Source organism: Anomaloglossus baeobatrachus, chromosome 3, assembly GCF_048569485.1.
Source record: "Anomaloglossus baeobatrachus isolate aAnoBae1 chromosome 3, aAnoBae1.hap1, whole genome shotgun sequence".
In the NCBI taxonomy this organism is placed as follows: Eukaryota; Metazoa; Chordata; class Amphibia; order Anura; family Aromobatidae; genus Anomaloglossus; species Anomaloglossus baeobatrachus.
Genome location: NC_134355.1, coordinates 210,006,285 through 210,031,915, shown reverse-complemented (window position 1 = coordinate 210,031,915; position 25,631 = coordinate 210,006,285). Strand labels below are relative to the sequence as shown.

The window sequence follows — 25,631 nt, the reverse complement described above, 5'->3', positions numbered from 1 at the left end:
GTGCACAAATCTGGCCTTTATGGCAGAGTGGCAAGGAGAAAGCCATTTCTCAAAGATATCCATAAGAAGTGTTGTTTAGAGTTTGCCACAAGCCACCTGGGAGACACACCACACATGTGGAAGAAAGTGCTCTGATCAGATGAAACCAAAATCGAACTATTTGGGCACAATGCCAAACGATATGTTTGGCGTAAAAGCAACACAGCTCATCACCCTGAACACATCATACCCACTGTCAAACATGGTAGTGGCCGCATCATGGTTTGGGTCTGTTTTTCTTTAGCAGGGACAGGAAATATGGTTAAAATTGATGGGAAGATGGATGGAGCCAAATACAGGACCATTCTTGAAGAAAACCTTTTGGAGTCTGCAAAAGACCTGAGACTGGGACGGAAATTTGTCTTCCAACAAGACATTGATCCCAAACATAAAGCAAAATCTACAAGGGAATGGTTTACAAATAAACATATCCAGGTGTTAGAATGGCCAAGACAAACTCCAGACTTGAATCCAATCGAGAATCTGTGGAAAGAGCTGAAAACTGCTGTTGACAAACACTTTCCATCCAACTTCACTCAGCTCCAGCTGTTTGCAAAGGAAGAATGGGCAAGAATTTCAGTCTCTCTATGTGCAAAACTGATAGACACATACCCCAAGCGACTTGCAGCTGTAATCGCAGCAAAAGGTGGCGCTACAAAGTGTTAACTTAAAGGGGACGAATAATATTGCACGCCCCACTTTTCAGTTATTTATTTTTTTAAAAAAAGTTTAAAACAAGCAATAAATTTCGTTCAACTTCACAACTGTGTCCCACTTGTTGATTATTCACCATAAAATTAACATTTTTATCTTCATGTTTGAAGCCTGAAATATGGGAAAAGGTTGAAAAATTCAAGGGGGCTGAATACTTTCGCAAGGCACTGTACAACCTCCTTGCAGATGTTGTCCTTGGTGGGATTTGAACCCAGGACATGAGAGATGCATATCCCAGTGATTCTGAGATTGATTTTGCAACACACTGAACTTCATGTTAGTGGTAAATTTTGGTCACTATGATTTGCGATTATGAAAATATCGAACATTTGACAAAAATATGAAAATTTCACAATTTTCAAACTTTGAATTTTTATGCCCTTAAGCCAGAGTTATGTCACAAAATCGTTAATAAATAACATTTACCACGTGTCTACTTTACGTCAATATAATTTTGTAAACATATTTTTTGGGTTAGAAGGGATAAAAGTATCAGCAATATCTAATTTTAAAAACAAAATTTACAATAGCATTTTTTTTTTTAGGGACCACATCCCAATGGAAGTTACTTTGAAAGGCCAATGTTACACAAAAATACCCAAATGTGACACCATTCTAAAAACTGCACCCCTCAAAGTGCTCAAAACCACATCCAAGAAGTTTATTAACCCTTTAAGTGCTTCACAGGAATTAAAGAGGGTTTCTATTACTAATTTAACTCCTTCTCATATGATTTAACTCTTCCTAATTATCATTTTTTTAATATACTTTTGTCACCTGCCCTGTTCCTGTAAGCCTATGTCTTGGTCTTTGTGGCTACTTTATTACTCTGTTGTGATGCAGTAAAGCAATTTCTGATCTGGAGACTGGAATCGGACAAACTGAAAAGTGCACATCATTGGTGGGGGCTGACTGAGTGGGAAAGGAAGCACACTCCCTCTCCCAGCATCCAAAATGCAGAAACTGCTATGGATTCTGGGATTTAGGGTGTTAAAAAGGCAGGGGTGGGGCGGGCACTGTCCCTTACTGTGACAGCTGGAGCTTGGCTAGCACTTACGTGGAGCTCTCGGTGGTGATTGTGTGGTCACTGATCATGTGCTAGCACGACTGACATGACGTACCCATTTGTCATCGGTCAGCAACCCCTTCAAGAACATGATGTATGGCTACGTCAAAGGTCATGAAGGGGTTAATTAAACCTGGAAGTCTAGATTTTGATTGCATCTCAGTTGTTTCATTTTAAATAAAAAAATAATAATATGCAGCGCCCAAATCACGAGGATTCAGTTACTGTCCAAATACAGTAGTTCTGGACCTAAATGTATGTTGTGTATTAAAGGGAATCTGTTTTCCATGCCATGAGAGAGCAGCATGATGTAGGGACAGACCCCCTGATTCCAGCAATGTGACTGGTCTGCCTGCTGCAGACTGATTGACAGCTTTCTATGTACACTGTGCATATTAGCACAATAGAATATGAAGGTCCATAATTTATAATTTATGTAATGATATGTTGGTTTGCCTGAAGCATTCTCCCTGGATGCATGTTAAATGGAGCTAGATTCCTATAGAGAGGGGGTGACCTCAAAAGGTTTTAGCATGAAAAGAAGTACGTTGGATCACCGTGCTAGATACCATAAAACCTAGAAGCCTTAATTATGTAGCTAGCTTTAAACCTTTTTTATCTTAGGCCCTGTGCGCACACTGCGTTTTTAGCTGCGTTTTTTTTTGTTTTTTTTTTCGTTTTTGCTGCAGAAATTTCTTGAGGAAATGGTTGTACCTTTCTGAAGACATTCCCCAGCAAAACCTATGGCAAAAAAATTAGCTGTGCGCACACTGCGTTTTTTTCTTAAGAAAATTCTTTCGGTAGATTTTCTTAAGAAAAAGAATGAGCATGTCACTTCTATTCTGCAGGTACCTGCGTTATTCACTCCATTGACTGTAATGTAATCATGAAATCATGCAGGGAATAACGCAGGTAGCAAGTTATGTGCGTTTCAGTGCGTTTTCCTGCGTTATTCCTGCGTTATTTCGCGTTTTTCGGGACATAGTGTGTACATCCATTCCTCCATTTTCAGTGGTGTAGGAAGTATACATATATAATGCACAGACACATAGAAATCTAATGTACATATTTGATAAAAAAAAAAAAAAAAAAAAAAAAAAAAAAGTGTGTGCTCCGCCGTATTTTTACCGTCCAGCCAGGTAAATACACAGCGGCGGCCCAATATTCTCAGGCTGGGGAGGGCGAGGGCCAGGGTTAATGACTCCCCCCCCCCCCCCCCTCCAGACGAGAATATCAGCCTGCCGCTGTCCCAAGACTGTCGCATCCATTATGCGACAGTCCTGGCGTGTCCCCGGCTCTTCCTGTTGCCGTGATGCAGTGGCAATCAGGATAATAATGAGTTAACGGCAACCAATAGCTGCCGCTAAGTCCAAGATTAGTAATGGCAGCGTCTATGACACGCCGTCACTAATCTGTAAGTAACAGTAAAAACACACACACCCTGAAAAATTCCTTTATTTGGATTAAACAACAAAAAACCCCTCTTTCTCCACTTTATTGACCCCCCGAACACAGCTCTGACGTAATCCACACCGATGTCCCACGGCGCTTCCAGCACTGCTCCAGCCGCGTCTGACAGTTCTCCATGCAGCCTCGTTCAGTGAGCGAGTGCTTAATGCAGCTCCCTAAGCGAGACTGCAGAGGTAACTCAATGTCATTTCTCACGGCTGGTGATGTGAACACATTACCGGCCGCGAGAACTGCAGTGTGTCCTCAGTGTGTCACAGCTGATTGATAACTACTGTGGGGGGGAACACAAACATCATAAATAAAGCTGGAATATCTCTCCCTCTATTATTTATCTATCTATCCATCCCTCTATCTTTCTATCTATTATCTATTTATGTATCTATCTATTTATGTATCTATGTATGTATCTATTATCTATGTATCTATCTATGTATGTATCTATGTATCATCTCTCTATTATCTCTCTATCTATCTCTCTATCTACATATTATCTGTTAAAGTAGCCGTTAAAAGCATTAAAAAACGCAGGGACCAACCTGCAAAAAAACACCGAAAACGCACCAAGAACGCGGTAATAACGCATGTGTTATTACCTGCATTATTGGTGCGTTATTTTAACGCAGGTGTGCTAATCCTTCACTCAAGAAATGTCTTGAGAAATTTCTTAAGAAAAATCATTTTTCTAGTGCGCACATAGCCTTAGACAGTTTCTGTTATGGAGGTAACATGTTCTATGTGTTGTTAAATCACTACCTTTTATATATGTTTTTTAATGACTTCCCATGGTTCTATTTGTACATTTTCTTCAGTCTCTGAGTCCAGCAGTATACATGTTTATCCTATATGGGAATCTAGCTCCATTTTGACATGCATCCAGGGAGAATGCTTCAGGTGAACCAACAATCACCACCGGATGGCACCACTACTCCATAAGCAACATATGTATTTTATGTCATAACCTGTAATATATCTTATAATCTTTTTGCTGTGTTCTTGATATTGTAGTGTATACGGTCGGAATGGCCAAGATATGTTATATTTATTGCTTAAGTCTATACCCTTTTCAGTTCCCTGGTTTAATATGGCAGATTCTGCCTCCTGTACATGCGTGTGTGGACAACTTTGTCATCTCTCCCCCCCCTGCCCGGCATCCCATCAGAGGTTTTGTGTAGGACGCATATGCAGCGTGACTTCCATGAAGCCGGGCACGGCAGTGAAAGATGGGATGGGCGATTGACACGCGTCCCTATGTACAGGTGGGTCCATTCAAAATGTGGTATTTAAACCTGCCAGACCCCCTGCCTGTGCCTTTCCTGACGAACCTAATAATAATAATAATAATAATAATAATAATAATAATAATAAAAAACTGTTGCAAGGCATGTGTCGAGGTGCAGGGCGGTGTGGTTGATCATCACCCATGGCTGCCACAGAAGGGTAACCTTTGATTGTTTCCATGTGACGCACACTTGATGTTCATAGTGTTCCTCCTGCGGTCCTCCCACTCACAATATTTAGAAGGATTGGATGCACTGGCACCTTATTTAACCTTGAGTATGTATAATCATGTATTATCATTAATTTTGCTGTCTGTTATGTGACTTAGAGGAGATATTTGGTTTTCTGCATTTTATGACCTCTTTTTACAGTAATTAGGCACATATTGGCATGCCTTATATGCATGTGATAGACCATCTGTGCTTCGACCACGCTGCCTTTTCTCTTCCACTGTTTTTATGGGATCTTGTCTCCTGCAAGTTTGTGCGTCTATAATTATTTACTAAATTTGTTGATATTTTTTTTATCAAAACTTTTGCTTTGTGATTGGTTTATATTATGCAGTATTACAAGTAATTTGTAAGTATAGTATACAGTGCATAGTCAAAAAGTTACCAATAGGTGGTGGGACAGGGGTATACACAGCTCATGAATATGGAAGACTACAAGATAAAAGGTTTACTAGTCCTGCGGTGATAATCTACTGCTGATTAAACAGTGATTAAAAAAAATGACAACAGTGAGAGATCCCTTTGAGGGGGTGGTCCCCTTTCAGAAAACCTCTACCCACAAGCTCAGTTAACTTTTAAAAAGACAAACTGTGTTTTACTCCTCCTGCCTGTGTGCAGCGCTGTGTCTCTCCCACTGCCCTGATCTCTGTCTACAGCTGTGAAGTCATGTTGACAATGTCCATCACCACTGCAGACAATCACTAAGCTCATCGTCTCGAGCAAAGTACACTGGAACTCAGTAATTGTTTGAACCTACAAAAATTCTACTGAAACACATGATATAATCACAATAATTTTTTTATTGTTGAAATGTTTAAAAAAAAATAAATACTACAAGAAGGATAGAACTGGAGAAAAATACACAGTGAAAAATTACAGTATAAGCCCTGAATGGATCACCTGAAAGATAGTTGCGGGTAGACAATCAATAAATCAATTCATGATTTGCTGACAAGGGTATTGGTAAGGAAATAGTATGGGGAACTGGATAGGGAATCACCAGAAAAATAATTCAGTATATTAATAAATAATTATAAATTTACATATGTAAAGTGCCAAGTGCTAATAAATAAATAAATACTGAATATATTAAATATAATAATAAGCCTAAACAATTCCATACAAACTAGTTCCATACACTGTTGTTACTAAATGGTTACAATTTTTTGCAAAAACAGTCTAAGATGGTAAGGAGGTAGGTAATATGTTCAGTGTAAATCCTATAATTTAATAATAAATATATGATAAATACAAAATTAAAGAGCACTGTGCTTATAGTTAGTTTGCTAATTGTATACCATAATATATGTGTTACACAAAATAAAGCAGTGAAGGTACAGTACACTAAATGTCAGAATGACCATACATCATGAACGTCCACAGGATAATTGTGTTGGGGAGCTTCCCTGCGGTCCCTGGTATGTAGCTGCTTATTATATGATTCAGTGTATCCATATATACCATAGGTGATTGCTAGCAATTATCCTGTTGACCTTCATGATGATTTAGGCTTATTATTATATTTAATATTTTCAGTATTTATTTATTTAATTAGTACTTGGCACTTTACATATGTAAATTTATAATTATTTATTGATATACTGAATTATTTTTCTGGTGATTCCCTATCCAATTGCCCATACTATTTCCTTACCAATACCCTTGTCAGCAAATCATGAATTATTTATTGATTGTCTACCCGCAACTATCTTTCAGGTGATCCATTCAGGGCTTATAATTTTTCACTGCGTATTTTTCTCCAGTTCTATCCTTCTTGTAGTATTTAATTTTTAAAAATCTTTTTCAACAATAAAAAAATTATTGTGATTATATCATGTGTTTCAGTAGAATTTGTATAGGTTCAAATGAATATATGTACTGGAATCACTAATATGGCTTTTGGTATATTCAGTAATTGGTTGTAGTGTGGTGATGTGTATTGATGCAGCCAAAATACAGAGGCCAAGCAGCAGAGACAGCTCAGGATCCAGGAAGGGTGGGTAGCTGCTCTTTTTGCTTTTTTACCAGTATAAAAGGGTTTGGAGACCACTTTTCTTTAAGTGGAGAGCCCCATAAACTTACTTTTTAGCCAGTTACAAGCTGCCATGGATAATGAACATGACTATTTCAGTGAGATGTTTGTAAAATTATTAAGGCATATAAATTCAGATTTTATATACATCTATAAAATATATATATATATATTACCTGTTGGTACATCCTGTACATCATGGTACCAGAAAACCTGCAGTCCTGATTTTGTAGTGCCTTTCTTGTAGGCTGATGTGTTTTCATGATCTTTCATTTCGACATTGTTTCCCATTAGTCTAGTTGCTTGGATCTCGCTTAGTTTAGGGCTTACTTCTACAAGGTGTATAGAAATATCACAAGATTTCATTAAGTGCTGAAACTGACTGAAGACCTGGAAAGAAGGGATGAAATACATTGCAGCAACTGTGTAGAAAAAATTACACCTAAGGATTTAAAGGGGTTGTACAATGAAAACAAAAATGTTTTTGGCATGGATCTTTTCTAGATAATAAACAGACATATTCACCTATTATTCATGCCGACGGTGAAGTCATGGCTTTCAACGCAAACATCCTAAGAAGCCTGGGCTAGGTCCACAAAGTGGTCAGAAGGCAAGTATGCCTGTACTTAGGAAAGAATCTTGATCCATGCTTAATTTATTTTTTCAACACCCACCCCCTACCCCCCCCCCCCCTTCAAATTCGTCACCATTGTCACATCATGCAGGGTCATAATAGTTTAATCATAGAATTGTCTTTTTCAAAGAACCCAAAAAATAATGATAAAGCAGTAAAACATGACAAAAATCCAACCACTCCAATATCAGATGTCATACTTCAGTAATTACTGGAGATTTTCACCTTTACATTGAATCCTATCATGAATACATCAATTATTACAAATACACTGCCTCTTAGGCCAACGTCCCAGGATGACTTTTTGACGCTACGTATTTACACCAAACAAATAAGGCAGCATGTCTTACAGTTCCAGCAAAGTGGATGGGATTTATACACATTTCATCCCAACTCTCTTTTCATGCTGTGTAAAGCGACCTGCGCGGGTGTTTAAAACCACAACATGTCAATTTCTCTCATGGGTAATCTGAGCTTTATATTTCCGCTGCTACAACACACTAAAAATGTATGTAATGCACAGAACATTCAGAAAAAGTTTGAAATATTTGGCTTTCAGGTGAAATTTCAGGATGATCCTAAAACGCCCTCTAACTAGAGTTGAGCGGGAAGGCAATAATCCGGGGCCGGCGGGTCGTTAACAGACTTAAAAATAAGTCCGATCCGCTCCGGAATCCGGTGCCCATATAAGTCAATGGGGACCGGAATCCGGAGGGTTAAAATGTTTGTGGAGGGGCTAGGAACGAGCGCGGCATACTCACCGAGGCGCTGTCATGGCGACACACTCCTTCCGGGTCATGCTGTTACCTTCCGGAGCCAACAATTCAATATTCATGGTTTTCCCCGCCCACCGGCGTGTGTTGGTTGCAGATAGATACGCCCCCATCCTGAGTGGCAGCGTGTCAGCTAACTGCAACCAATCACAGGCGCCAGGACGGCCGGTGGGCGGGGAAAGTAGTGCGCTGTCGGTCAAGTTGGTAAACACACTCGGCAGCACAGTTATAGCGCTCGGCTGCAGCCCCAGCCGTCGCGCAGTATCTGTGCTGTTTATCCAGTGCCAGGAGTCACACGTGCGAGGCTGCCAGACCCCCTCACACCTGTGATTCCGGTGAAAGTAAAAAAAACCAAAAAAACAAAAAAAAAAAACCGACGTGCAGTCCCCCTAATCTTCACATCCAGCCAAGATAACGCCGGCCGGGGGCTGGTATATCCTCAGCCCGCAGCCATCCGGTATGTCGCATCTGTTAGATGCGACATACCGGTGTGCGCTACTGGCTCTTCCCGCTGGCGTGATGCGGTGCCAGTCGGGGTAATAGCAGGGGTTAGCAGGGGCACATAGCTGCTGCTAAACCCTAGGTTTGTGTGATGGCACAGGCGTCTTATCAGATACCTGCATCACACAAACCTGTAAGTAACAGTAAATAAACACAAAAAAATCCTTTATTTGGAACAAAATACAAACACTCCTCCTTCACCTCTTTATTACTCCTAAATACCCTGCAGCTCCGACGTAATCCACACGACGTCCCACACCGCTTCAGCTCTGCTACATCTGACCGCTCTCTGTGAGCTCCATAGAATGAATAAGCTGCGCATTGAGCGGTGACGTCACTCAGGTTATTTGCGGTCACAGCTGGAGGTTCCCATGGTCCTTCATCTGCAATCGCAGGTAACCTGACCTCAGGTGGAGGTCACTGAGTTCACAGACCTGCATCTCCTAGCAGAAAAAGCGCATTTTTTTTTGGCTAAGAGATGCAGATTTTGTGTTGAAATTTTTATACCATATTCCTGCATCCAATCTAGACCTCCTGGCAAAAAATCGCGGTGTTTTGACGCAATTTTTATGCCGCGGTTTTTGCCGCGGTTATTTTTCCGCGATTTTTGCTGCGTTTTTTTGCCAGGAGGTGCACATTTGGTGCTGAAATCGCCTGCAGCAGCTTTCAGCACCAAATTTCCACCTGTGGCAGATTTTTTTAAATTTTTTTTTACTTTTGGGGGCCAAGGGATGCAAATTTGATGTTGGGATTTTTACACCATATTCATGCATCCAATCTACACCTCCTGGCAAAAAATCGCGGTGTTTTGACGCAATTTTTATGTCGCGGTTATTTTTCCGTGATTTTTGCCGCGTTTTTTTGCCAGGAGGTGCACATTTGGTGCTGAAATCGCCTGCAGCAGCTTTCAGCACCAAATTTCCACCTGTGGCAGATTTTTTTAAATTTTTTTTTACTTTTGGGGGCCAAGGGATGCAAATTTGATGCTGGGATTTTTACACCATATTCTGCTGTCTGAACATGAGCGTGCATATACCTAGAAACACATGCACGCTCCTGTGAGAACCGTGCAGCAGTGCCGGTGAGCGCTGTCAGACTCGTGCGGGTCCAACATCACCCGGCACAGCCTGCTGCTGTCTGAACATAAGGCTATGTGCGCACGTTGCGTAAATACATGCAGTTACGCTTTCTCTACGGACATTTTCTGCAGCGATTTGAAGCGCATGTGTGCTCTTCAGATCGCTGCAGAAATTTCTGCAGGGCTAGTACGCAACGTGCGCACATAGCCTGAGCGTGCATGTACCTAGAAACACATGCACGCTCCGGTCAGAAGTGTGCAGCTGTTCTGCGATGTCAGACTCGCGGGGGTTGCTCACAAGTGTGACTGCGACGTAGAAAAAAAACGCTTGCTTTTTTAAAATATCTATATCTATATCTATCTATATGTCGTTTTTTTTTTATCATATATATATATATATATATATATATATATATATATATATATATATATATGATAAAAAAAAAACGACGTGCGGTCCCCCTAATCTTCACATCCAGCCAAGATAACGCCGGCCGGGGGTCTGGTATATCCTCAGCCCGCAGCCGTCCGGTATGTCGCATCTGTTAGATGCGACATACCGGTGCGATACCGGCTCTTCCCGCTGGCGTGATGCGGTGCCAGTCGGGGTAATAGCAGGGGTTAGCAGGGGCACATAGCTGTTGCTAAAACCTAGGTTTGTGTGATGGCATAGGCGTCTATCAGATACCTGCATCACACAAACCTGTAAGTGACAGTAAATAAACACAGACACACAGAAAAATCGTTTATTTGAAATAAAATAAAAAACACTCCTCCTTCACCACTTTATTAACCCCCAAACACCCTGCAGTTCCGACGTAATCCACAGAAGTCCCACGCCGCTTCAGCTCTGCTACATGTTAGAGCGAGCAGCCATAGAGCACGACCGCCCGCTCTGAGTGCAGTGTAGTACTGACCGCGATAAGCGATGACTGCACGGCAGACACTGTCACAGGCTGGGGGGCGGGTCAGCCAGGAACCAATCACAGCTGAGAGGACGGCCGGTGGGCGGGGAAAACACGGAAAGCTGTGTGACAGCACAGGAAGTATGAAACGCTATTTATTTATTGGGGTTTTTTTTTCATTTTTTATTAAATGCCGGTTCCGGATCGTGCAGCTGGAATCCCGGGCCCGGGAATAGTGCTGAAACCGCGCTGATCAGGACATTTACAACCCGGGCCCGCTCAGCCCTACCTCTAACCTTTTCAGGTGACCTTAATGTGAACGTCTCTAAACCTTTGACTGCACATGTCTAACTCTAACCTCCAATAGGTGGCACTAGAGTTTGTCTCCTACCTCCCTGAAGAGACAATTTCAATATTTCCCAAAGGAACATTGCAGCTATAACAGACAGCCAGATCGGTTTCTCAGTCTCCGCAAGGAGAAAAGTTTTTCCCTTAGACCCAATGTCTAATTTCTCAGTACTATTTGCACAACTTGCTGTTCACTAACAAGGAGCTTAATGGCAAAATTCACAACAGACATTTGACCCATGAATCACCCAATAAATTTCAGGGTTCAATTAGAATTGGTACTTAAACAGTCGTCCTAATCATGCTGTTCACATTTTGACATCATATGACCAACCTAACAATTGATCAACACTACCTCACCACTGTGAGGCTTCAAGCAGGATGTTTTCAGATGGAAGTGCCTACTCAGCTTAGAGTGTCATAAGCAGGTTACAACAGAGATACAGAGAAACTGGAAGAGTCACATAAAGGCATAGAAGTGGATGTCCTTTGGTCACATGCCACACTGATGACCACTTGATTATGAGTAATGCCCTTCGGAACCGGATGATGAATGTCACATAATTCCAGGCACATTTAAGAGAGGTGAGAGTCACCTGTCACGTCAGACCATTCAAAACCGTTTACAGCAACGTGTTCTGTGTGCTAAACAACCTGCAAGGGTAATTGACCACATCACTAGGCACAAGAGTAATCGTCTTGATGGACGAGGGACCAGTGGGTCTCAGAGCAGAAATGATGTCCACCAATGATGTTAGAGATGTCAAGGAGAGCATGCCACTGTTGTTACCAGACAAGCCTTTGGTGGTGGTGGTGGTGGTGTTAGTGTGGGCAGGAGTGCCTAGTCAATACAGGACTGCCCTACACTTTGTGAATGGTACAGTGACAAGCTCCTACTACTTGAATAACATCATTAATTCAGTCACTGGGCCTCTGCATCAACAACAGACATAATTTCATCTTCATGGATGACAATGATCCAGCTTATCAAGGTCATATCATTTGGGAATGACTGCTGAAGACTGAGGTACCTCAAATTGATTGGCCTTCACTTTCTCCAGACCTGAATCCCATAGAAAACCTATCAGATGAGTTGCCATGTAGAGGCTTGTAACTCTGCACCCTAGAACCTCAGTAACCTGAGAGCTGGCCTTCAAGAAAAGAGGGATGCAATGCCTCAGCAGACAATAACTTGACTTGTGAACAGCATGAGACGATGTTGTCTAGCTGTAATTGATACTCAAGGCCACATAAGTTATTGAGACATTGACATTATGGGTGAGAGGGGGGTCATACCAACCACTGTTGTTGGCTTTTGTTTCAATAAATTGTTTGAGATGAGGAAAATCCACATTGAATGCTTTTATATCACTGTAGCATGAACCTTTTACGTTTTACATAAATTTCACCCGAAAGCCAAAATATCCCTAACTTGTTTTGAGTAGTGTATATCGATAACATTTTGTCAAAGCCAAATACCAGGAAATATGAAAACAAAGCAGATTTAAAACATGTAATACCAAGGAATGACAAAAATGCGTTAAGACGTATGAAGAAAAAAAAAAAAACCAGTCAAAAACACAATAAAAAAACCCAGATACAAATATCCTAAGGTCTAAGCCACATGGCAAGAAAAACGGTGGGAGTGGGATGCGATAAAACATCGCATTCCACTAGGACCAATATAAGGCTGTGTGTCAGCACCCATGAGCGATTATTTTCTCAGCCCTAATCGGACCGAGAAAACAATCACAGCATGCTGCGACTGTAATGCAAGACTCTTTCTCTTGCACCCATTCAAGTGTATGGGGAGAGAGAAAAATCGCACTGCACTCGCAGTACACCGGTGTACCACGAGTGCAATGCGAGAATGACAATAGCCGGCAACGGAGGAGAGAGGAAGATAAATCCCTCCCTCCCCTCCTCAGTGCCGGCTCGCCCCTCCTCAGAGCCGGCCCGCCCCCGCAGCTGAGGTCAACTCGCACAGTCGGACCTCAGTCGCAGGGACACTCGGCTCCTGCTGTGCTGCCAGCGTGAGCAGGGTGTCATGCGAGGATCGCACTAGTGCCCCGTGTGGCCCCGGCCTAATTTAAGTAATAGCTGTAGAAAAGTTGCAAACATCTACATCACAAATTCACCAAATGCTCCTTGTGGGAATAGCCATAATGAGTGTCCTATTGAAAATGGTATCTGATCTGCAGGCAAGATGTTATAGAGCAGGAGCAGCTGATAATAATTAGAAATATTTTGGTGGGAAAATTTTCAGTAAAACTTGAATTTTATTAATTCAAATTGCTTGTGTTTGGAAGCATAAGAGTCAAGTGGGTGGTCCTATCCAGTGACTGACAGGCTTGATAGCTGTCAGTCACTAGTAGAACCGCCCACCAGACTAAGATCCAAACACCAGGAAATTCAATGAATAAAATGAAGGGAATTTTGTTACTTACCGTAAATTCCTTTTCTTCTAGCTCCTATTGGGAGACCCAGACGATTGGGTGTATAGTACTGCCTCCGGAGGCCACACAAAGCATTACACTAAAAAGTGTAAGGCCCCTCCCCTTCTGGCTATACACCCCCAGTGGGATCACTGGCTCACCAGTTTTAGTGCAAAAGCAAGAAGGAGGAAAGCCAATAACTGGTTTAAACAAATTCACTCCGAAGTAACGTCGGAGAACTGAAAACCGTTCAACATGAACAACATGTGTACCCGAAAAACCACCAAAAATCCCGAAGGACAACAGGGCGGGTGCTGGGTCTCCCAATAGGAGCTAGAAGAAAAGGAATTTACGGTAAGTAACAAAATTCCCTTCTTCGGCGCTCCATTGGGAGACCCAGACGATTGGGACGTCCAAAAGCTGTCCCTGGGTGGGTAAAGAAATACCTCATGTTAGAGCTGGAAAACAGCCCTTCCCTACAAGGAGGCAACCGCCGCCTGCAGGACTCTTCTACCTAAGCTGGCATCCGCCTAAGCGTAGGTATGCACCTGACAATGCTTGGTGAAAGTGTGCAGACTCGACCAGGTAGCTGCCTGGCACACCTGCTGAGCCGTAGCCTGGTGCCGTAATGCCTAGGGCGCACCCACGGCTCTGGTAAAATGGGCTTTCAGCCCTGATGGAACCGGAAGCCCAGCAGAACAGTAGGCTTCAAGAATTGGTTCCTTGATCCATCGAGCCAGGGTGGATTTGGAAGCCTGCGACTCTTTACGCTGATTAGCGACAAGCACAGAGAGTGCATCCGAGCGGCGCAGAGGCGCCGTGCGGGAAATGTAGATTCTGAGTGCTCTCACCAGATCCAACAAATGCAAATCCATTTCATATCGATGAAATGGATGAGGCAAAAGGAAGGTAAGGAGATATCCTGATTGAGATGAAAGGGGGATACCACCTTAGGGAGAACTCCGGAATCGGGCGCAGCACTGCCTTGCCTTGGTGAAACACCAGGAAGGAAGCTTTTGGATGACAGCGCTGCTAGCTCGGACCCTCTCCTAAGAGACGTGACCGCTACCAGAAAGGCCTCTTTCTGGGAAAGTCGAGAGAGTGAAACATCTCTCAGAGGCTCGAAGGGCGGCTTCTGGAGAGCAATTAGTACCCTGTTCAGATCCCATGGGTCCAACGGCCGTTTGTACAGAGGGACAATGTGACAAACCTCCTGCAGGAACGTGTGTACCTGAGGAAGTGGTGCTAGGCGCTTCTGAAGAATACAGATAGCGCTGAGACTTGTCCTTTGAGGGAGCCGAGTGACAACCTTTTTCCAAACCAGATTGCAGGAAGGAAGGAAAAGTAGGGAATGCAAATGGGCAGGGAGACACTCCCTGAGCAGAGCATTAAGAGAAGAATATCCTCCACATCCTGTGGTAGATCTTGGCAGACGTCGGTTTTCTAGTCTGTCTCATGGTGGCAATGACGTCCTGAGATAATCCTGAAGACGCTAGGATTCAGGACTCAAAGGCCATACCGTCAGGTTCAGTGCCGTAGAATTCAGATGGAAAAAACGGCCCTTGGGACAGTAAGTCTGGCCGGGCTGGTAGTGCCCCCGGTTGGCAGACCGTGAGATGCCACAGATCCGGGGACTACGACCTCCTCGGCCAGTCTGTGGCGATGAGGATGGCGCGGCGGCAAACGGACCTGATGTTGCGTAGCCCTCTGGGCAGCAGTGTCAGAGGGGGAAACACATAGGTAGCTGGAACTGCGACCAAACCTGAACTAAGGCGTCTGCCGCCAGAGCTCTTTGATCGTGATACCGCGCCATGAAAATCGGAACCTTGTTGTTGTGCCGAGACGCTATTAGGTCGACGTTCAGCATCCCCCAGCGTTGACAGATTTCCTGAAAACCGTCCGGGTGAAGATACCCTTCCCCTGCGTCCATACCCTGGCAACTGAGGAAGTCTGCTTCCCAGTTTTCTGCGCCCGGGATGTGAACTGCGGATATGGTGGATGCTCTGTCTTCCACCCCCATCAGACTCCGCCGGACTTCCTGGGAGGCTTGCCGACTGCGTGTTCCGCCTTGGTGGTAGATGTATGCCACCGCCGTGGAGTTGTCCGACAGAATTCGGATGTGTGTGCTTTCCAGCCACGGCTGGAAGGCTTGCAGGGCAAGATACACTGCCCAGATTTCCAGCACATTGATTTGAAGGATGGACTCCTCTGAAGAGAGTCCTTGACCGTCTGAGAAGGGGGACGTTCCTTCTAGGGACGTCGACTTCCCATCCCATTGGCAAAGAATGCCACATTGGAGTGGACGCAGATGAAACTGCGCGAAAGTGACTGCCTCTGCATGAGTCGTGTTAAGGGGTGTGACTGGCCATGAAGGAGAGACTGCACCCCCGTCTGTAGTGAACGTGTCCAGCGGAAACTTCACTATCGCTGAGGGAGCGTGACACTCCATGCCCAGATATGTCAGCGATTGGGTCGGTGTCAGATTTAACCTTGAGAAGATGATGATCCACCCGAAACTCTGGAGAGTCTCCAGCGCTATGCTCAGGCTGTGTTGGCATGCCTCTTGAGAGGGTGCCTTGACCAGTCGACCGTCCAAGGAAGGATCACCGAGTGACCCTGAGAGTGCAGGACTGCTCCCACTGCTGCCCTGAACTTGGTGAAAACCCGTAGGGCTGTCGCCAGACCGAAGGGCAGGGTTACGAACTGAAGATGCTCGTCTTCAATAACGAAACGTAGCAAACGTTGGTGCTCTGGAGCAATCGGCACGTGGAGATAAGCATCCTGTGTCTATTGATGCTAGGAAATCTCCTTGAGACATTGAGGCAATGACGGAGCGGAGGGATGCCATCCGGAACCGCCTGGCCTTCACGTGCTTGTTGAGCAGTTTTAGGTCCCCCACAATCAGATTGGAGGAAAAACCGTGTCTTGTTCCTGAAGAGGAACAGGAATTACCACTCCTTCTGCCTGCAGAAGAGCATCGGCTCGGTGGGTAGGTGGGGAAGTTCTGAAGAATCGAGCCGGAGGCCGAGAACAGAACTCTATCCTGTACACGTGAGACACAATGTCTCTCACCCACCGGTCTGTGACCTGTGGCAGCTAAATGTCGCCAAGGCGAGAGAGTCTGCCACCAACCGCGGATGCGGAGAGATAGAGCTTAAAGTCATGAGGAGACCGCCTTGGAAGCGGTTCCTCTGGCTGCCTTCCTTGGGCGTGATTGAGCCCGCCTGGAATCTGAGCCCCTCTGAGCCTTTTGAGCCTTTTTGGACTAGGACAATTTGGACCTGCCCGAGCCTGGGAAGGACCGAAACCTCGACTGTCTCTCTCGGACAGCATTAATAGGGTAAGTCGCAATGCAGACATTGCGAGGATAAGGACGCTACCTGCGGCACAGATGTACCTGTGCTCAAGACCAGCTGCGCAAGACCAGCTGACATAGCTTAGAGTGCCCATACGGCTGCGAATGCCGGAGCAACCGACACGCCGATAGCTTCATAGACAGATTTCAACCAGAGGTCCATCTGTCTGTCAATGGCATCTTTAAGTGAAGTCCCATCTCCACTGCAACTATGGATCTAGCCGCAAGCCTGGAGATTGGGGGATCCACCTTTGGACCCTGGGTCCAGCGCCTGACCCGTCAGGGGGAAAGGGATAACATGTATCCTTAATACATTTGGAGAAACGCTTATCTGGTAAGCGTGGTGATTCTGCACTGCTTCTCTGAAGTCAGCGTGGCCAGAAAAGTACTCAATGTACGCTTGAGATACTGAGATGGGATTTCTCCTGCTGGGAAGCTGACTCCTCCACTGAAGGGGCTGGGGGAGAGATAGCCAACATGCCATTGCTGGACGCTATAAGATCAGTCACCATGGCGTCACCATCCGGTGTATCCGGATTGAGAGCGGTGTCAGGATCAAAGTCCTGATCAGCTACGTCTGCCTCATCCTACAGAGAGTCCTCTGCTGTGACCCTGACTAGTGATGAGGCCGAGTGCCGCTCCCAGCGAGCTCGCTTAGGCTGTCTGGGACTGTCGTCCGTGTCAGAGCCTTCACCCTGGAATGCCTGGGACCCCCCCGGAGCACTGATTTTGTTCCAAATGAGGGTGGCCAGGGAGCAATGATCAAGATTGCCCATGGCCTGTCTGGACTGCAAGTCACTATCCCATGACAATCTATCAGCCGAAACTGCAACACCGTCCCTGTCCATGGACAGGGTTCACAGGTGGTTCCTTTGGCCACCTCTAGTAGAGACCCCGGCTGACCAAGTGCTACAGGGGAGCACTGCACACAACGGGGGTCAGTGGAACCTGCCGGTGGAACAGTATCACATGCAGTAAAAGCAGCATAGAAAGCCTGTGTTGCTTTTTTGCTGCTGTAGTCTAGCCATCTAGGAGCATATAGCCAAGAATAGCGACCGTACAGTGCAATGTATAGCATACAAGCATAAAGTACAAATGAGCACTTCAGCACATGCAATATGAGCAGCTTAGAAAGCCTGTGCCTTGGCACCCTTGCTTTTTTGCTGCTGTAGACTAGCCATCTAGGAGAATATCGCCAAGAATAGCGACCGTACAGTGCAATGTATAGCATACAAGCATAAGTACAAATGAACACTTCAGCACATGCAATACAAGCAGCCTAGAAAAACTGTGCCTTAGCACCTTTGCTTTTTTGCTGCTGTAGTCTAGCCATTCTAGGAGAATATAGCCAAGAATAGCGACCGTACAGTGCAATGTATAGCATACAAGCGTAAGTACAAATGAACACTTCAGCACATGCAATACAAGCAGCATAGAAAGCCTGTGCTTTAGCACCCTTGCTTTTTTGCTGCTGTTGTCTCGCCATCTAAGAGGGCATATAGCCAAAAATAGCGACCTACAGTGCAGTGTAAGCATAAAATACAAATGGACACAACGGTATTTAGTGGGGTCAGCACTTCAGGTGCTGCTTACCGCCCGCCTATAGGCGGGTGTGTGGTCGCCAGAGTCCTGTGACTGGCTGCCAGCTCGGACTGCAGGAATGGCTGCCGGCGTCCTTCTCCAGCTCGTGTGACGAGGGGCGGGCCGTGGGCGTGCCCCAGGCAAGAGCGGGAAACCGGCGTCCCACTGTGTCCAGTGAAGGGGGCTGGAGAATGCAAAGCAGACTCCAGCCCTCGGCGCTGACTTTCTGTACAGCGTCCCGCCTCTCCCCTGACTGGCAGGGCTGGGGGCGGGAACGAAACGAAAACTAGGCCGCAAAGCCGGGGACTCGAGTAATAAGCGCGGCCGTCCTATGTGCACGGCCAGCGCGGAGTCCCCGGCGCACCACAAGTCCCAGCCGCGCCACAGTGTAAAAACACCTAGCAGCGGCCCGGCGCGGCAGTTCCCAATACATAAATTCACACAGCAAAGCTGCCGTGAATAATAGCACGAGCGCTCCGCGCTGTTGTCCCCGGCGCACTAGCACTCCCAGCAATGCTGGTGTGTGTGTGCGCGAAGTGTACGGGGACACAGAGTACCTTAATGTAGCAGGGCCCTGTCCCTGACGATACTCAGCTCCATATCCAGCAGGTTCTCTGGGTCTGTGGATGGAGCCCGGTCTCAGTGCCTGGAGACCTGTAAGATCCCACTTCACCCAGAGCCCTGAGGGGGGATGGGGAAGGAAAACAGCATGTGGGCTCCAGCCTCCGTACCCGCAATGGGTACCTCAACCTTAACAAACACCCGACAAAAGTGGGGTGAGAAGGGAGCATGCTGGGGGCCCCATATGGGCCCACTTTTCTTCCATCCGACATAGTCAGCAGCTGCTGCTGACTAAAAACAGTGGAGCTATGCGTGGATGTCTGACCTCCTTCGCACAAAGCAGAAAACTGGTGAGCCAGTGATCCCACTGGGGGTGTATAGCCAGAAGGGGAGGGGCCTTACACTTTTTAGTGTAATGCTTTGTGTGGCCTCCGGAGGCAGTACTATACACCCAATCGTCTGGGTCTCCCAATGGAGCGCCGATGAAATGAGTTATTCTGAATCTTTTCCCCAAACCTATAGTATACATCAGTCTTCTCAGCGTCTTCTACTCTATACCATGCTGTCCATAAATCAGCATGCATGTACAAAGTGACATGTTGCTTTTAAAGGGGTTTTCCCCAAGAAAAAAGTTTATTTTAAGCAATAGATCATGGAAGAGTAATAAGTTCCACAACTGGATGTGTTTAAAAAAAAAATCTTCCTGTGCTGAGACAATGTGCCCCTGCTGTGTACTGTATAATGGCTGTGCCTGACCATACAGGGACATGGTCTGATCATACCACAGCTCCTGGGCCGGGGAGGAAGTAAAAAAAAGAGAATACAGACATTACAGCTTGGGATCAGAATTACTATTTCTATGAGGTTAAACATTCTTTTAAAAACAGGCAGGGAAATGCTTTACCTCACATAAAGCTGTGATCTCTGCTGTAATGTCTGTATATAATTTTACGTCCTCCCAGGCCCGGGAGATGTGAGCACTGTGCTGACTTCCTGCTCAAATGTCTGAAGGTGGGGAGAAGGAAGCTGGTGCTGGTTGCGGCCCACGTGTCACACCAGTGTCACGTGCGCCGCAGAAACATGGCTTTAGACTTTGCTGTAACCGCGGCCACATCAGAGGCGAGTATAGGCTTTTTATATTTTTACGGGGGTTTACAAGGGGGATGGGAAGGGGTTGTACAAGTACATTTACACTGTAACAATAATGGAAACAAAGGTTCCTAGGAATTTTCTTTTCGTGATAATTTTTCAGTGTAAAAAGGCTGCCAATCACCCAAAGAACAAGCAAAATATTGGTTAGCCGGATTAAATGATTATTAAGAAGGCTTAAAAATCATCATTCTCGGCATCATATTAAATTGGGCTGGCGTTTCCCAGCACAATGGTGGCATACGTGTGCTAAGTCTACTACAGACTGGTCAGTGCACATCAGAAGTGCGGCGTGCCTGTATACACCAGAAATTAAAGGCCAATCCACAAACATTTCTGGTTAGTGCAGCTTTCCTCACAAACTGACCAGCACCTCAGTACACACACTGGCTGGTAGAGGAGGAGCATGTGACCGGACCTCCATCCTCTGACAACTGTAAAACACCTCCTATGGGAAAGCCGCATTTCTAATGGGGGGGGCTGATGGACCGGTCACATGCTCCTCCATCAGCAGCCATGTTATAAACAGATTTTTGTGTACTCACCGTAAAATCGTTTTCTCTTAGCCATCATTGGGGGACACAGGACCATGGGTGTTATGCTGCTTATCCATAGGAGGACACTAAGTAGATGCAAAGATGTTAGCTCCTCCCCTGCAGTATACACCCCCTGGCTCAGCCAGGCTACTTCAGTTTTAGTACACAAGCAGTGGGAGAACAAGTAACAACAAACGTGAGTGAATACTACTAACGAAAAAGTATTGAGAAACAAAAAAAGGCCCAAAAGGGTAACAGGGTGGGTGCTGTGTCCCCCAATGATGGCTAAGAGAAAACGATTTTACGGTGAGTACACAAAAATCCGTTTTTCTCTGACGCCTCATTGGGGGACACAGGACCATGGGACGTCCTAAAGCAGTCCATGGGTGGGTAAACAACGCAACCAAAGGACTAGGAACCAGCCCCGGATAGCCAGGAGCGTCTACTGAGATAGGTGCTCTACTGTCGTTTTCAGAACTTTCCTACCTAGGTTCGCCTTAGCCGAAGCCTGGGTATGGACTTGGTAATGCTTTGAAACAGTATGTAGGCAAGACCAGGTTGCAGCCTTACACCTCTGTTCCACTGAAGCATGATGCCTAATGGCCCAAGAGGCGCCAACTGCTCGCGTGGAAGGAGTCCACAGCCCACTAGGAATGGCCTTGAGTTGCAAGTGGTAGACCTCCTGGATCACAGAGCGAATCCAGAGAGCCAGCGTTGCCTATGAAGCTGCCTGTCCTTTCTTAGGCCTTTCAGGAATGACGAACAAGGAGTCTATATTTCTAAAGAAGCTGTCCTAGCTACGTAATATCTGAAAACCCTCACAAGGTCTAGCGAACGTAGAGACTTATCCACCCTATGGACTGGGTGTGGACAAAAGGAAGGCAGAACTATGTCCTCGTTCAAATGAAACGGGGAAGTAACCTTCAGAAGAAAATCTGGAAGGGGGTGTAGAACCACCTTATCCTGGTGAAAGATCAGAAAGGGTTCGCGGCAAAAGAGTGCTGCCAGTTCCAAAACTTGTCTGATGGACGTAATCGCCACTAAGAATGTTATCTTCCATGAGAGAAGAGCAAGAGAAGATTCCTTAAGAGGTTCAAAGGGGGACCTCTAGAGACCGTCCAAAACGAGATTGAGGTCCCATGGCTCCAGCGACCGTTTGTACGGGGAAACTAGATGGGAAACGCCCTGGAGGAAGGTCTTGACTTGCGGATTGCAAGCTAGACGGCATTGATAGAATATTGAGAGAGATGAAACCTGCCCCTTAAGAGAGCTGAGGGCCAACCCCTTTTGCAACCTGGCTGCAAAAAATAAAAAATCAAAAAGGGAAAGTTTTCCATGTACGGTGGTAAATACAGGATGAAGGCCGGCTTTCGGGCACTGATAATGGTGGAGATGACCGCGGGAGAGAATCTCGCTCTTGTTAAAGTCTAGGTCTCAATGGCCAGGCCGTCAGCTTCAGGTCTCTGAAGTTCTAATGGGAAATGGGCTCTTGGGTCACCAGGTCTGGGATGCTTAAAAGGCGCCATGAGCAATTGTACTAATTCGACGTCCCAGGCGCCCCTGGGCCAGTCCGGTGCTATTAGTATCACCGGAACTTCTTCTGCCTTGATCTTCCTGATTACTCGCGGCAGCAGGGGCAGAGCTGGAAATATGTAAAGTAGACGGAAGCGACTTCAAGAGGAGACTAGAGCATCCGCGCCAATGGACTGTGGATCACGTGACCTGGCTAAGAACGCGGGTACCTTTGCGTTCAACCTTGAGGCCATTAGATCCACGTCTGGTGTGCCCCAGTGAGTGCAGATGTGTGGGAACACTTCTGGGTGGAGAAACCACTCTACGGCGGCCAGGCCTTGGCGACGTAGAAGGTCCGCCGCCCAGTTCTCTACTCTCGGTATGTGTACCGCTGAAGTCACAGACCCCGTCGATTCGGCCCAGGTGAGGATCCTGGGGAGCTCGAGACAAGCTGTCTTGCTGCTAGTACTGCCCTGCCGATTGACAAAGGCCACATTGTCCAATTGGACTCGAATCAAACGACCTGCTAGCAGATGAAGGGGGGGGAAGGGGGAACGACCTGAGCGCGAGAAAGGTCGTGCTGATTTTCAGGATGATTTCTGGGAAGGGAAGACTCCAGGGACGTCCAACATCCTGAAGCAGTGTGGAGACAGTACGCTGCTCCCCAGCCTAAGAGGCTGGCGTTCCTGGTCAGGAGTAGCCAGTCCACTTGGGAGAGAAAATCACCCTCTCGATATGGAAGAGGGCTGAAGCCACCAGAAAAGCGCATACCTCACTGAAGGTGTCAGGTGAAAAGTTCGTCCATGGAAAAAAGGGGCTCTTGTTCCAGGGCAGCTAGAAGCGCCAGCTGCAGTGGGCAGTGGTGTGGCTAAGCGAGCGGCACTGCCTCTATAGCCGCCGTTATCCTACCTAGCACTCTCATACTGAATCATATGGAGCGAGAGGAGTACGTAGAATGCAGTGTACCGCCTGTTGTAGAGCGGTCGCCTTGTCTTGAGGGTGAAATATCAAGCCCCGAAGGGTGTCCAGGGACATGCCCAGGGAGGTGACGGATTTTGACGGGACCGGGGATGATTTGACTGGAGTCAGAAGCCGCCCTAAGCGGGATAGGGTGCCCACAGAGATCTGCACGCTGGTTGAGCCATTGGCTGGTTGAGCCATTGATGAGGAGGTCATCCCAGCAAGGCAGAACAGCCACTCTCCTGGCGTGAAGGGCACTCATAGCGGCCACCATGACCTTGGTGAAGACCCTTGGTGCTGTGGCAGGGCCAAGGGTAGGGCTACAAATGAAAAAAGAAGTCCTGAACCGCAAAGCGGAGGAACTTTTGGTGAGCTCGGGTGATGGGTATGTGCAGGTATGCGTCACTGAGAGCTATGGAGGCAAGGAATTCTCCTTCGACCATAAAAGGTAATAATGGACCATAGGAACTCCATTCGGAATATCTTTACGTGCACATGTTTGCTCAGGTGTTAGAGGTCCAGGATGGGTCGAACTGACTCGTCCTTTTTTTGGGGACCACAAGAGGTTGGAATGGAAGGCCTTGAACCTCTCACCGTCTGGAACAGGTACCATCACCCCCGTCGTTTGGAGGGAGTGGATTGCTGAGGAGAAGGCCTCGCGGTGTTTTGCAGCCTTTTGGGGGGGTTTGAGAGAAAAGACCAAACCGGGAATCGGGTCCGGAATTCAATGTGGTAACCGGAAGACAAAGGGTGTCGCACCCATTTGTGGTCTGAGGCGGCAGCCCAGATGGAGGAGGATGAGACTCCTCGGTCTTTGTCTCGACTGCCAGGACGAGGTGGACTCGGGAAGGGCTGAGATCGGGCCCTACGTGTCTAGTAAAAACAACGTCCTGGGCTAGAGTTGAGGGAGGGAGGTACTTTTTTCCTCCCGTGGAGTCAGGAAAAAGAGCCTGTCCAGACGATCGCCAAACCATTGGTCTGGAAAGGAGTACTGTGAGAGGCTTGTTAGGGACCGAGTCTGCTCTCAATTATCGGAACCAGAGGGCCTTACGGATGGCTATGGTATTTGAGGCGGCAAAAACTGCGCAGGTAGCAGCGTCAAGGGAGGCCTGCATGAGGTACTCCGCCGCCACAGCAATGTGAACTGTTACATCTGTTAGGGTCTGAGGAAAACTGGTATTCCTGGTGCCTATGCGACCCACATGGAAGGGGAGAGGGACCCGCGGCCTCAAGGCGGAGTGATCGAGCTGCTCCACTTGTCTGTCTGTCGGGTCTTTGAAGGAGGATCCACCAAGTAAAAAACAGGAGGGTCCTTCAGGCAGGCAGGAAGCCGGGTGAGGGTCCACCGAGGCCAGATCGGCCCAGCCCTTTAGAGACAGCTAAGCCAAAGTGGTATCGGGACTCCATGAGTTTACGAATACCGAAGCGGCGTCTCATATTTTTTTTTTTGAGGTTTCTTCACCCATTTAAAGGAGACAGCAGGGTCAGTAGTAGTGGATGAGAGATCTTCCACATGCAGAGTTTGGTTGATTGCTGCAATAAGGGAGTCCATCGCAGCTTGATCGCTCGGTGAGGTTGAAACCAAGGAATCATCCTGGTACAAAAATCATTCCCCTTCCTCCGGCTCCTCAGAGACCACGGACCATGTGGGAGAACCCCATCTGTGTACCCCCAAGGAAGAACCCTGGGGGCCATGCCCTTTTTCTGATCTGCAACCGGTGAAGCAGAGGGCTGATTCTTAAAAGAAGGACCCTCTATAGAGGTGTCATCAGGCTGCGTTCTGTCCAGGAGCCCCGAGGGGTGTGAGGACGATGTTGCATAGCCAGCACCGGGTTCTTGGAACTGTGCCCATTCCGGGGGACTGGGAGCCATGGGCTCTGGGCTGGCAGCGGTTGCTGCAGTGGTGGCGGGGGGGTTGGGAGCTACAGTGGCACCGGACTCACGGAAGGAAGAGGTGCTATCAAAACCTAGTAGTTCAGTGTGGCAGGTAGTGCAGGCTGAACATTGGAAGTCTTATAGCTGTTACTGTAATTGTGCAGGGCATAAAACATGTGACTGCAGCCGTAGCTTATCGCGTCTCAGAGGGGGCGGGGCTTAGCTCCGACAAGAACGTTGACATGAGGAAATATAATAAAATGGTGGGAAGGGACTCCCCTTCCCCCCTCCAGCCCTGCACAACAACGGTGGACAGAAAAAAAAAAAAAAACTCAATAAGTGCACCGCAGCTGCGGGTGCACTGAGTCCTGGGATCTCTCCCCCTCTCCCCGCCACAGGTGGAATGCTATGCAGGAGTCTGCAAACAGCCCATGTGAATCCAGACAGTGACCTCTGCTCCAATTCATATCAGGAAGGATTCCTCAGTTAAAAATCATGTCAGGGAGGATTCCTCAGGTAAAATTCCTGTCAGGGAGGATTCCTCAGGTAACATTCCTGTCAGGGAGGATTCCTCAGGTAACATTCCTGTCAGGGAGGAT

General features: G+C 46.6%; 1 protein-coding gene across 1 annotated transcript in view; it reads right to left on the bottom strand.

Annotated features, from left to right (window-relative positions):
• NDUFAF7 (NADH:ubiquinone oxidoreductase complex assembly factor 7) overlaps positions 1-25,631 on the bottom strand; it is a 198,925-nt gene that overhangs the window by 66,608 nt on the left and 106,686 nt on the right. Inside the window, exon 5 of the mRNA XM_075339703.1 lies at positions 7,006-7,219. Coding sequence (XP_075195818.1) covers positions 7,006-7,219 — 214 coding nt within the window. The remainder of the gene's footprint in view (positions 1-7,005; positions 7,220-25,631) is intronic.